The sequence below is a fragment of the Watersipora subatra genome, chromosome 4 (assembly GCF_963576615.1).
Source record: "Watersipora subatra chromosome 4, tzWatSuba1.1, whole genome shotgun sequence".
NCBI lineage: Eukaryota > Metazoa > Bryozoa > Gymnolaemata > Cheilostomatida > Watersiporidae > Watersipora > Watersipora subatra.
In genome coordinates this window covers 60,914,532-60,928,117 of record NC_088711.1, presented here as the reverse complement: position 1 = coordinate 60,928,117, position 13,586 = coordinate 60,914,532, and the positions used below count along the sequence as shown (strand labels likewise).

The following is a 13,586-nucleotide window of genomic DNA, read 5'->3' as shown; positions in this document are numbered from 1 at the left end:
TTGAACACCACCTCTATTTGACCGCCACTTTGACTATCTTTGATCTTTATGAGTCTATAATATCAAGTGATCAGTAGAAAAGTGTCCACAAAATCGTATTAATAATGAATCGTTTACATTAATAACAATCAATTCTCTCGTTGTCCAACTCCAAGGCTTTTTGCTTACGCTTCGTTGAAACTTTGAAAGCAACGCCGTAGAAATAATCAATAACGGTCTCAGGCTAACAGTAGTTCCTTGTTTAACATGGTCTTGATACTTTGAAGTACATGTACATATATAAAAAATGACTTAAATTCACGACGGTATATGAACTTTGAAAGCAACGACATAAAAACAATTACTAACTGTCTCAGGCTAATAGTAGTTCCTTGTTTAATGCGGTCTTAATACTTCGAACAACATGCATATAAAATGGTTTGCAAGTTTTGGGTCAAAGGTTACGTTTAGCGAGCAAGCCTTTACGCGTTGCATTGGCGCTAAATGCACTGCGTGAAAGTTTTGCTCTGCCAAAAGTTGTTTGGACGCCAATATCGACTAGTTCAGAAGTGCAGAAAAAGATTTGAAGCCAGAAGATATTGTGGAAGGTGTTGGAAAACTAGAAGATGTTCGTTCCAGCAAAAGCACCAATCAGAAAGCAACCATCCGAGCAAATGATAGAAATATTTTTGTTTTAAAAACGTTACTTTTGTTTCTGCTTGTAATATAAGTATGGTTCATTTATGTCACTTGTTCATGAATATATATTTGTATCATTTGATAAATTATCATTATATAATTTATAAATATGCAGATTTATAGCATGTTATTTAATAGAATTCTTGTGGCTATCTTAACAAGGCTTACAATGGATCGATGCTCATAACTCCTCTTCTATTGCACAAAAAAATCTAGTTTTGGCTGCAAACTGTAGCAAACATATCAATGAGTGCAATGAGCTTTTATACAAAATTACTAAATATAGATGTAAAATAAAAACATATCTTCAAATTTAGAATGAATAAAAATTGAAAATGCCAACAAATTGCAAAGAAGGGCATAGGCTATAATATCATCAGAGGTCAACTGCAAGCAATAAATATCAACTGGCAGAGATATTTCTCGGTTTCTCGGTGCATTTTTATTAAGAGATCTTCAACAAGTTGAAGGTAAGTTAGCAGATTTATTGAGTCAAAAAGGTTTAATATCGCTTCAGTGGAAAAAGAGGGCAAAATATAGGCGATATTCGCTTTGCCCGTAATAGGGCTAAACTTATATTCCGAACATTCTAACAAGCCATTTGCAATATACCCCGCTAGCCTCTATTTGAACGCCATCTCCTATTGGCCGCAACTATAGAGGAAAAACAAAGCGCCATAGCATTCAATTAGAGGTTTTATGGCATACGTAATCTACGTTTTAAAATTTTGTTATTTGATAAGATGCAAATATAAACATTACCAAATAATATATATACAAAATACAATGAGTTTTGTCTAAGATAGTAAGAGGTAAAACACCAAATGCCAATGCCCACTGTAAAGACATGGAAAAACCTAACTAAAAGTCGCGTCATAGTGATCTTCTCCTGGAGTAAATATGTATACCTGAGGGTTCAGCCACCATAAATGGCATTACAGGATAAAACTTTAGCAAACTATAGACTAACTATAATTGAACCTTACACGAAATAATAAGAAGCTCATCACAACTATCCAGACCAGTAAAGAGCAGTAAGAGAGCTCAAAGACTTGTATAGGCTAGTCTGAATATAAAGGAAAGCAGATATCATAATTCATAAACTAATGCAGTGACATACTGCTTTTAAGAACTAAAACACGGAAGAGGACGGAGAGATTCGTATACCATCACATGAATCTTTGCATGTTGATCGGAAAAAGCCGAGAATCACAACTAGATTAAGATTAAGTTAACATAGTGATCAACTGTAAGTAATGGTAGTGATATTAGTTAGGAAACCGCCAAGAGGTAAAACATATACATATACTGGTTTGGTATTAAAAAGTGTTAGAATAGCATGCTTCACCCATCGCGCTTGAAGATCATGATTGTGTGAGAGATCATGATGCAATATTTTGTCCTAACGCTGGCTTCAGAGGGATAGACATGGCTCTTAATTTAGTAAGGATTTAGACTAGTTAAGACTTATTCAATTTATTAGGTAAAGAAACTGAGCTAATCAAATATAAATTTTCCATGCAAAAACTTTTGTTTATTATCGTGCAACGCGGGGTATTCAACTAGTATGTCTAAAGAGAGTAGCAACAAAGTATGCCAAATATGAGCTTAGATTAAATGACCAGTCCATGATAGTGCGCTGTCATGGCACAGACAAAAAATATTTTTAATGTTTATACAACTAAAAAAATCTAAATTTGGCTATCAGTTCAATAGCTTTTCATGTAAATTTTGCAGGTTGATGTAAAAAAAACGCCCCTCGCAAGATAAAAAAGACTTATATTGCTTCAACTCTCAGAACATGTTTAATCACCTAAAACTCATGAGTTCTGCACGATCTCATGAGTCATCTCAACTAATCTCTCAATTTCAAATGAAATCACAGTACTACGTTTTAGTCTGATTGTTCGTTTTGAGGTCTGTTATTATCAAGCTTCAAAAATCTAAACTGTCAATGAAGTGTTTTGAGTCATTTCCATTCTGACTAGGAATGAGAGTGAGTGTGGCAGGTCTTATATAAAATCGAAGTTTTCAAATCTTGTGATCTATATATAGATAGACGCAATTGAAATCCATAGACAGTTTAAAATTAACTCATCCGTTGTCATTATTACAACAAAATCTAGCTGTAGCTATCACATAAAATTGTATGTATTAATTTCATAAAACAAAATACAAATTTACCAATCTTAAATATGCAGGGTAGTGCGCCGGAAAACTTAATAAACCACAATGCGTTGAAATTTTGTTTCTAGATGTCGTTGTTTTAACAACATCAGACTAAAATTATGTTTACATTTCTATATTCTGACAGTTAAATCACTGATATTTTATCTATTGTCATTATTAGAACTAAATCTAGCTTTGGCGTCCATGTAAACATGTACCAATATTTGTGAAAAGTGATCATGTTCAATGCAACCTATAAAGAACCTGATGAATGAGTAAGTAAACGCTGTTACTTTCTGTTTTCGTCTGATATTTTTCTAGAATGTTTCTTGAAAAATTAAAAAAATTTTTTAAACTATAGCATATCTATAATAGAGCATTACGTATAAAAATGACACTTCCCAGTATCAGAGTTGGTCTGTCACATGAAGCACTGTGAATAGTATTAAAACGGTAGGCTGAGAGTTTGCATTGCATATGAATGGGCAGAGAAATGGTACTCTATGAGATTCATCCCAGAATATAGACTAAACATTGTATGTTTCTCATGCTGAATGGCGGTTCAAGGTTCAATTAGGAAGCAACTCCTTATTTATATTCCTTCAGCATCAAGTCCAGGAGAGTAGACTTTAGTCACAATCATAGTTGCACAACACATAGCTAAAGTGTAAATACAGTTGAAGCATAAGATTTTTGGGCTCATCCAGTAAACTTTGGTTTTATTGGGAACTAATCTTAAAAGTATATTCGCAAAATGACAAACAATTGTAACGTGTATTCCTAAACTCATCGTGGCAATGTTTAAGCCACAATTGCAGACACAGCCTCCTGAACAAGGCATTTTTTTAAATAGCAGAAAAACTCAGAGCAGCTACCAAACTTAATATAACGAGCAAAACGATTACTGGTTCTAATTGTTGTTTTACTCATCGTCAATGTAATATTCAATGTTGTCATAGTGCGACGCCATAGGAGTTGGAGAGCAAAAAGGGCTTGCTTCATAATTGGACATGATTGAAAAGACAGTAGGCCAACAGTATTCCATTACAGGATTGTCGTACAGAAGGTCACGTTATTACTCTATAAATACAGCTGCATTATTCAGTCAGCGGTTAACCAGTGCAGCGAGGGCTTGTCTGCTAGTCTTTTAGGCATGATTACTGGTAAGCTCAACAGCGTGATTACATATTGTTAAATGAAGTAAAATGTTTACTTTTGATCAGAATGCATAGTTTAAAAAATTCACACACTGAGTAAAACGCCATCTAAGTAGGGAGCATTCCTGGATGCAAATACTCAGTCATAAGTCGCAACACCAAAAAAGCTTCAATGACAAAAAAACGTATAAAATGTACACATACCCTTATACTAGATAGTCTGATGGATTGTTTTATGCCACCAATCTACCCAAATAGTTATGTGATCTTAAACTCTTCATCACACATACAAGTAGCACTTTTTTGATAGTCAGATCCCTCATCTGGCCATAATCAAAACGAACAAAACCACATCTGTACCCCAAGCTGCAGACAAAAGTCTAACAGCATTTGTCTATGCTTTTTCTAATCTTGTCTACCACAAATACCTTTCGAAATCCATAAAAGACCTGATTATAGGCTTATACAACTCTACAACACAACATACTCAGTCTAAAATTAATTAACTCTCTCTAAACCAAATGAGGCACTTTCATTTATGCCACCAAGAACACAATTTGTGAAAACCATTTGTATTCTGTTCTCCTGGAGTTAAGAATTGAAGAATTGACATTGTGTGACTTAAAACTGTTCTATACACTCTAATTTCTTCAATCGACCTACCTGATTAACATCAAAATTATTTTTCCCATCTAAAAAGTTTCGAAGCCTTGAAGCCATCTAATAAGTTTAAAGCTGTCAGTTCAGTTTTACAGATTGTTCTTTTTTCTGCTCTGTAATGAAACAGGATATGTTTGTGTTTAAAGACAACAAGAGAGCCACATTGATAGAGTTAAACTAGAAATATTTGTTTAAACACGTTGTTTTAGTTGTTATCTTTATAATAAAACACTTTGACATCTAGGTACAACTAACATTTCGGTTGGTTAATCGGCAACTAATATAAAGTTGCTCAAATGTAGCCCATAGGCTATGTTTCCTGTCCGGTAGCATTGCGTTATTCAACGTGAGAATCTCTTCAATAGTATTGAAGATTTACTTAGAACTTATCTGGTGGTTTACTTAGAACTTTTTATTCAATCATCGCTTGCGTGTTATTCACTTTTTTCAACTAACATTTGGTTGTGGTAAGTGATAAACAAATGGCTGCTGGTGGCAGCAAAGCCGAATCTTTAGGTAAGTTGTTTTTGCTTCTTGCACGCTCTTTTGTAACTATGTGTAGTTTTTCTCTTTACAGCTTCTTGTAATTTGTGCTTAAAATTGAATCAGGGATGTTTAATTGCATGCAAGAAAATATTACACAATTGATTTGGGCTCACCGATTATGTTTATTTTGCCGAATATTGGAGCTAGCCAAGAGATAGCTCTCTAAACATCGATGTTATTGCTTTAGCAAAATCCAAGATCTGCATATCATCGTAGTTTTAATATCACAGCTTTATCTGTTTTGACATTAGTTTGAGTGATTTTTTTTATTTTCTACTCTACATTGTTCTACTCTACATTTTCTCATTGGATGTGTTTTTTGTCAAATAATTCGTTTTGTATCGCTAGCTCAGATTTGCTTTGCGTTGTAGGAGCTGCCGCAGGCCAAGCATCAAGTCTCAACACAAACACTTACTCCTCGCCATATTTAAATTTTAATCCTGCCTATGTAACTCCAGTAAGTGCTTATTTTTGGGTTTTTGTAGTCTTTTCAAATTTGAATTTGTTAGCTTAGTGTTCAAGGCGTATTTTTTACTATTTTATAGCATAATCTGTATACACATTTAACAAAAGAGTAGGTGATATGTAAAATTTATTGGTCGCCTCATAAAGAAATCTGTTAATAATCAACTAATTTGAACGCAAACCTTAAAGTAGCAAAGGCTAGCCTACACTAAGGTTAAGATCTAAAAAATTCTAATGGAAGAGTAGAGTGATGTATTCATGATTGTAAAATCAAAACACATAGAAGGAAATTATAACATACCATTTACTAATTGTAACATAAAAAATCTCTCGATTTAATCGAAAGTCCAATTTCTGGTCAGTCTGACACTCAAAAACCTTAAAAGTTGACTTGCAACAAAATTCACACTACAGTTTTTTGGTACCAAAAAGATTACCATGTCTCACTCTGCTGTGTTGTAGGTGCAAAATATGTAGCAATGTGATTACAAGCTCTTGAAAGCTAAAAAACGAACAGTTAATAGGGGCCATTACAAAAACGCCTTAGATTGGAATCCCTTTCCAAAACGGCTCAAATGGGATGTAATCGAACACGATTGCTTCTGTTTACACTTTCATGCAACCTCATTCGTCGAAATATTTTCACAAATATACTTCACGCATTCGATAAAACCATGTGTATTATTCTTACGCGTCTATTTCATCATCGTTGTGAGGCTGTCACTTTGAGCACTGATATCGCAAAACCTAGCCTAAAAACTAGTTTAATTTTTTAACTTTAGCTCGAAGGAGTGCATATCATCCTTTGATAGACATGAGGAGCCTGTTGGTCACTTGTGATAGTCGAAAAATTCTGCAGAAAATGTTCACACTATTTGTCAGGAAGTATGGGCCACATGATCAGATTACGACTAGATGATAAGACCAAGATGAAACAAAACTGTGAAGTAGCGAGCATCTATATTTGATACAGGCTTTTCGGTAGAACCGGAAATGTTTGTCATAAACTATTGCTACAAGGCGTTTTATATTGAGCCTTTTATTGGCTTTTCAATTCACGTGATAATATGACATGTCAAAATAATAACCACGTCGAGTTGAGTAGCTCATCGAAATAAAGGGATTCCAACCTACGCCGTTCTCGTGATGGCTGCGATTAACTGTTCATTTTTGAGCTTTTAAGACCTTGTAATCGCATTTCCACATATTTGGCACCTACAACGCAGCAAAGTAAGACATGGTGAGCCTTTTGATACCAAATAACTGTAATGTGAATTTTGTTGCAAATTAATATTCAATTAGTCTGATCAAAATCGGGTTTGGTTGAAATCGGAAATGTTCAAAAGGCATGGCTATATTATTTCACTTTATAGGTTCAGGACACTGAAAACTAGATGCATTTAAAACCGCAATAACCAAAATATGCTGTTGAAGAATAGCCAATATCAAGTTGTTGAAATGTGTAGCAACTCAACTGAGTAAACTAGAGTTCACTGATCCTAAGGATTTTGTTAAAACCTGACAAGAAACATGTAAAAATGTATATGAAATCTAAGGAAATCAATGAAATCAAATTTTCATGACTAGGAAATTATACATTTGCAGGTGTATACATGTTATCTTTACTGTGTTCAAAACATAGAAAGGTTATCTCCTTGGTTGTAGTCTAGTATACCCATCAGTTGATAATCTAATTAAACGGTTGATGGTATTAATGAAAATTGTAGCATTATGTTGGCATAATAATTTTTATTTATAGCAATCTGACTTTATTTAGTGAAAATACTATGTTCTGCTAGTTCATTAAGACATTACACTCCCAAACTCGCTAAATTGTGATACTATTTGCTTCAGAGCGAGTCTGAGTACTTGTATCCAGAATGGTCTACAGGTGCTGCCGGAAGAGGCAGGTTTGAGTTGATGTTCAACACAATCGGTGGTTTTACAGCGGCAGGTGAGTAATCAACTGGTCACTTACGATCTCTCTCATACAAACTGATGCCACCTAACAAGGTTTTTTGCCTTCATTTCTCTTCTCATTTTCAGGATCGTGTGAGACGCTATCCCAGATGATATTTGTATGCAATTCATTATTAGTCTATATGTTCTTGCTTCTAATGATGTAGGCAGAATCTGATTTGCTTTTTGCACTTTCTTACCATTGAGAGTTTTCATCCTTTGACATTATTCAATTCTGTTAAAATGTATTGCGCTTCAAATGTAATTGGTAAAAAATGCCAATACTTTATAGTCTTAGATAAATCATAGTTCGCATTGTTTTGAGGGTGTCTGAGGCACTATTCAAGGCTAAGTAATTGAGACTTAGGGCTTATTACAAAATGAGGGTTCACATTATTCAATCAGAATGTAATACTGATAGCAAGTCGACTGGGTTTTTTTATTAGGCTCATTCAACAGAGTTCTTTATTCACACAGCTGTGATTAAAATTGCACTCTATGGTTACCAACAATTTCAACGACACTAAGCTCGTTGAGTTAGTGCGTTCTAGCCCAATTCTCAAATGTCCCAAAACATACCCGTACGCTATTCCCTGACGAAATAACATTCAGATAAAGTAGTACAAGCATACCAAAGATATTAAACGGTGCAGCAGCATCTATCTCTTGTCAACTCGAAAGGTATAGCTTGTAAATGCAATGCAATATATCCATGGCTCCATTGGCTGCGGGTAGAGTTAATGATGCTACCTAAAAGTTTTCTTTTCATATTTTGGTATGCTGTAAATTGCAACTGTTGATGTTTCAGGCGGTGCTATCGGAGGTTTGAATGGTGCTTATGCAGGTCTGCAAGCTACGCAATCTCTTTCGGGGTCAGCTCGGCGTACACAGTAAGTGAACTCTACTACACAAATTTATTGATAACCAAAAACTTACTCATTCATATTCATCTTCGCCTGTTTATTTTTCCACTAGCAGCTAATTTCTTACGATTCTGTTCACGTTGATGGCTGGTTTTATTACAAGCTTTAGACTTATCTGCTCATGTATTTACGAATGTCATTGCTTTTGTTTTTCTTCACTGTTTTCGTAGTTTTTTTTTATTATTCATGGTATCCTTTTTGAAAATTCATGCATGGTCAGTAGATGTCATAATATTATTGACAGAAATGAGGCTATTTCAAATTACCAATAGTTGAATTTGGATTAAGTTAATTTTCAAAAGTACATATGAGTAATAGGAAGGGTAGGCAGAACTTGTGCTAAAGTCCAATAGTGGCATCATATTATCGCTACTAAAAGATGTATTCTGTAAATCTATGAACTTTCCAAATCATTATTAGCTAATTGCAAGTTTCCAAGATAAGGTGAAACTGGCGCGATGGAAAGCGGAGCAAAGGGGTACGAAATGTGCATATTAACGGCCGGTAGTGTTTCTGTTCAATGTTGATTGGTTACTGAAATATATGGTAGATTCAGTTTTTATTATTTGTGCTTCGACAACAAAAAATCTTAGAGCATTTTTTATTGTTATAAAAAATAGTTTGACACCTATTTGCATTATACTATGCCCATATTTGCACAAAACCTGCAAGGTAATTAGTGTTTCACTACTTTTTTTGGCTCTGATGCTCAATGATTTACCATTTTCTTCCATGAAGCAGGCCAATTGTTTTACAACATATTTCTTAGTGTATGGTAATAGTTATAAACGTCAGCCATAGTGACTGCACGTTTATCATTTCCAGAATGATCAACTTTGTCGCCAAACGAAGTGCATCATGGGCCCAGATGTGTGGAGTAGTATCACTCATGTATTCAGGTTAGTCTAACCTTCATCATCTACTCTAGATGTGATTTATTTATATAAGCAATGTTTTATTTTATTAAATTGTTAAAAATATTCGTCGACGATTTTAAAAGACTCTTGTTTTGTTTTTGGTATGTATCATAGTAACTGTCAAATTTGTAGCATTAGAATCCAACCTGTATATCAATGGTGCATGTATATCAACGGTTGCAATTGAATTCGCATACTCTGTTGCAAGTTGTCACCTCTTTTCTCTGACTTGTGTCTGTAGAATCAGTAGCAGTTTTTCTTTTTACCGAAGTCGATTAAACGAGTTCATTTTCTGATTGTTTCATAAGCACATTGTGATTCAATTGCTAAGTACTGGGAGAACAAGGTACAACCCTACTTTTGTTTGAAGTGGTCAAGCTAGGCGTGGGAGCATGTGTGCGCACTGTATTCTCCCCAAAAATTATTACACTTTCTTTTATAAGTAGCTGCTGAGGCTGGCCTGTTTGTTATATCTTCGTAAACATCTATAAATATTTATAAGTGTTTCTCAGAGTTGTAAAACATGACAATGTATCTGGGTGTGTCACGTTAGTTGTCACTAAACATTGGGGCCTCATTTTATTGGAGTAGTTTGGTCGCTTTCCTCTCCATTTGTTTAGCACAAGCATTGAGAGACAGGTTATGACGGCCTGCATCTGGTTTATCGTCAAAATTAACAATTTCGTACATGCTGGTTGATCATTCCCATTGCGGAATTGCTGTCTTATTAGTTTCGGCTCTATAGGCAGTGAGGTAACTAGGCATGAGCAAACCCTATGCGGGAGAAGACAATCCTTACTAGGTAGTTGAAATGTCTATAACAACACCTCAGTATGATTGGCAGTGAGGCACCATGACCTGCGGTAAGCTCTGACCACCAGCTCATGATAGTGTAAAGGATAAAGTTTCCAGCGGTAATTATTTATAATTGCAACAAAATGATAATTTTTATTTGACAGTTGTGGAGCTGCTTACCAAATGAAGAAGTAAAACTTGGCATGGGCTGCGCATTTTTAAGCATGCAGTAGACATCTGACTTGTTAGTCAGCCAATGCTTGTTTAGCCAATTGTATTTACGAAAGCCGCTACATTTAAGTCGTGTTTTCGCCCACTCGTTCGACCCATTGCGTGTAATTGTTGTATGTAAATCGATATTACTTGTCTCATAAGCGTATCAGATGTATAACATAATTTGTCTGTAAGAAATATCTCAACAAGAATCTTTGCATCCTATTAATAAAGATATACCTGCATCTATAGTTGGTAAGGAAGTACTCTAGGAAATATATTATTATATGGTTAGTCAGTCTCAAAAGATGTTTATTAATTTATCAGGCGACTTCGAGCAGGTCTCATTAGGGAATAATGTAGGGGCACCAGCTTTCTGCTGATATTATTGGCTGGGTGATTAGCATTTACATGTACATGTATATGCAATCACTCTAGCTAGAGTAAGGTTTCCGCTTGCATATCAGTGTGTCGTGAGATGATTCCATAGCCTGAATCTGCTCAGGCGACTGCAGTGTTGACATCAGAGGTCATCGTTCATCTGAGTGTCTGATGGGTTGAGCCATTCTTTTCGACTCGCTCTGAGCAAAAGTGAAAAGTCTAAAACTGAGAATGTCTGGTTACAAGCGCGAGCAACTGTTTGCAAGCTCGTGAAAGCATATTGTTTTGAATCAGGTTGCAACAGATTCTTGTTTAAAGCTTTCATATGTAAAATGTAGACAGAATGGATACAACTGGATAATATGCAGGGGAGACCCCAAAGTTACATGCTCCAATCATAATCATATAGACAGCATCTGTATTTACTGTAACTTTGTGTTTTGTTCTGTTCACTAATCATCAATGGTCTCATTGTACTGCAGGTATTGGTACAATCCTAGCAAAGATTCGAGGGCATGATGATGAATTGAATACTGTAGCCTCAGGAGCCCTTTCAGGGCTACTGTTCAAATCCACAGGTAGGCAACAAGCTAGGATCACCGATCATGTTCTTTCTTGAAGTTTTTATTGAACCTTATGAAAGTCTGTTAATAACATGTTACACATTGAATAACGAATGTATCATCAGCCAGCATGGTCAAGTCATGGATGTTTTACCAGTTGATGGTACAACATGCAAGTACTTATTATAACTAGAAGGCTAACACTTCAAATGATCTGAAATGTAGTGATAATATATAAAATACTTTTTCATAATATGGTGCTAAAGGATTGTTTTGTCTGAACAAGTTTTAATTGGTCTTCTAGGTACAGTATTTACAATTCGTTTTCTTGAAATTTGGAGTTGTCTTCTTTTATGTTTTAATTAACTTGGTGTAACATACCGGCTCAATGCCTGTCTTCTCTCACATCTCTAGTCACAATCTCTTGCATCACAATTTTGTTAGCTATATTGATTTATAGGCACAGACTAGGGCTGGCAGGGTAGAATAATGCAAGCCGCAAAGGCTACAATAAATATAACAAAAAACATTGTTAAATGATTGAATAGGGTTACAAACCGGCGATTAAATGTACACAAAGTTTTTAGTTCTACTAGAGAAAAAATTCATGTGAGTACAGCTAGTGTAGCAGTTACACGGGAAAGGATAATATCAAAACACAAAGGGTGTCATGATTGGCTGCTATACGCATTGACATGACATGCTTTCTTATATTTGACATACCAAAGACCCAAAGACATAAGGTTAGCTGTGATAGCTTTTAAATGTGCTAGTGAAACAATAGGTGTGACCTGTAGATTATAGTCAAAGAGATTGCACAAAGTTCTTTGACCTTGTTAAAATATGATGATGTCATTTGCAAAAATGTCACCAATGCACACAACTGCATCACATTTCATTACATGAAAAGATGCCATCCAACGTGTCTATTCTAAAATATATTTGAAGTGATTAGTCATCCTTAATGTTAGAAAGTTATTATGACTGATTATTAAAGAACCTCTTTGATCTAGTTCAAGTGAAACAATCAGTTAACATAGTTAGAGTAAGCAGAGTTTTAAGTGGAATCACCAAATCTCAGGTCATTTGAAGCATCAGTTTTTTTGCAACTGTCTAAAATTAAAATGTACACACGTGTTTGGTTGAAAAACAACTTAGTCTCAACCAGTTATTTGAGGATGTATAGAAAGAATTGCGCGTTATCATTTACAATACGCTACCTCGAGTTTTCAATACCTCGCAGCTTCTCTTTTTCTCATTACGTGTCACCATCTCTTTGTAGCTGGCTTGAGAGGCTGTGCCAAAGGAGGCGTGGCAGGATTGGCTATAACTTCAGCCTATGTACTCATCACTAGCAGAGACAGGGTTACTTCTATGGTTACAGGGCGGTAACTAGATATGGAAGAACTGCACAATCTTAGGAAATCTTTTTGAGTTATTGTACTGTCTGAGTTTTGACTCGTACAGCTGTGATCTATTCAAGGTCCTGCCTTATAGTTGATACATGCATTTGCAGTGTGGAAGTTTCGCTGTTATTATAACTCTTATGTGTGGTATGCTATTGCATGGCCTATTATATTTTTTTATGGAAATAATGAAACAATGCAGGAGTATTTATTGTCTGCTTGATTATGTGTTGCTGAATACGCCCAGAAATATATGCTTATGCTCTCACGTTTGCTTCATGAGTAATAGATGAATGAGCACGGTTTGTCATGCTATGATAGAGATGGATACTGGATACGTTTGGATACGAGATTACGAATTATCTCACCATCAACAACTAAGGTGTATATCTAAAACTACCATAGTAAAATACTACCATTCCCAAAACTACCACAAATAGAGGGTTGGGTTGACTTTCTAGGATATTGCAATAAGCAAAAAGGGATTGAACCGTGTTCCCTGTTTGGCAAGTTGATAGACTAACTTGTTTTGACACCTACAGAAAGAAATGCGTACGTACGTCGTGAATTTAACGAGCGACATAGGTAGCTCTATATTACTATTGTAAAAGCATTTTAATGCCTAATTTGGTTAATATTCAATAGTTGTGAAAAGAAAGTAAAAATCAATTTTATTTCGTTTATTTGCTTAAAAAGTTGATGGAACTTTTTTGTCTGCACAGTTGCGCAATATGTTTTGCTTATAACGGTCATT

At 35.2% G+C, this 13,586-nt stretch overlaps 2 protein-coding genes across 4 annotated transcripts in view; one reads left to right on the top strand and one right to left on the bottom strand.

Annotated features, from left to right (window-relative positions):
* LOC137395245 (huntingtin-interacting protein 1-like) overlaps positions 1 to 4,782 on the bottom strand; it is a 48,525-nt gene extending 43,743 nt beyond the window's left edge. For all 3 annotated transcript variants that reach the window (XM_068082098.1, XM_068082099.1, XM_068082100.1), the window contains exon 1: positions 4,668 to 4,782. In XM_068082098.1, coding sequence (XP_067938199.1) covers positions 4,668 to 4,724 — 57 coding nt within the window. In that variant the 5' untranslated portion in view covers positions 4,725 to 4,782. The remainder of the gene's footprint in view (positions 1 to 4,667) is intronic.
* Positions 4,783 to 5,001: 219 nt separating this feature from the next.
* Positions 5,002 to 13,100, top strand: LOC137394674 (mitochondrial import inner membrane translocase subunit Tim23-like). Its single transcript, XM_068081433.1, has 7 exons — positions 5,002 to 5,180; positions 5,582 to 5,667; positions 7,530 to 7,629; positions 8,443 to 8,524; positions 9,383 to 9,456; positions 11,346 to 11,441; positions 12,709 to 13,100. The coding sequence occupies exons 1-7, from the start codon at positions 5,147 to 5,149 to the stop codon at positions 12,816 to 12,818; spliced, it is 582 nt and encodes a 193-aa protein (XP_067937534.1). The 5' UTR covers positions 5,002 to 5,146; the 3' UTR covers positions 12,819 to 13,100.
* The last annotated feature ends 486 nt before the right edge of the window (positions 13,101 to 13,586 follow it).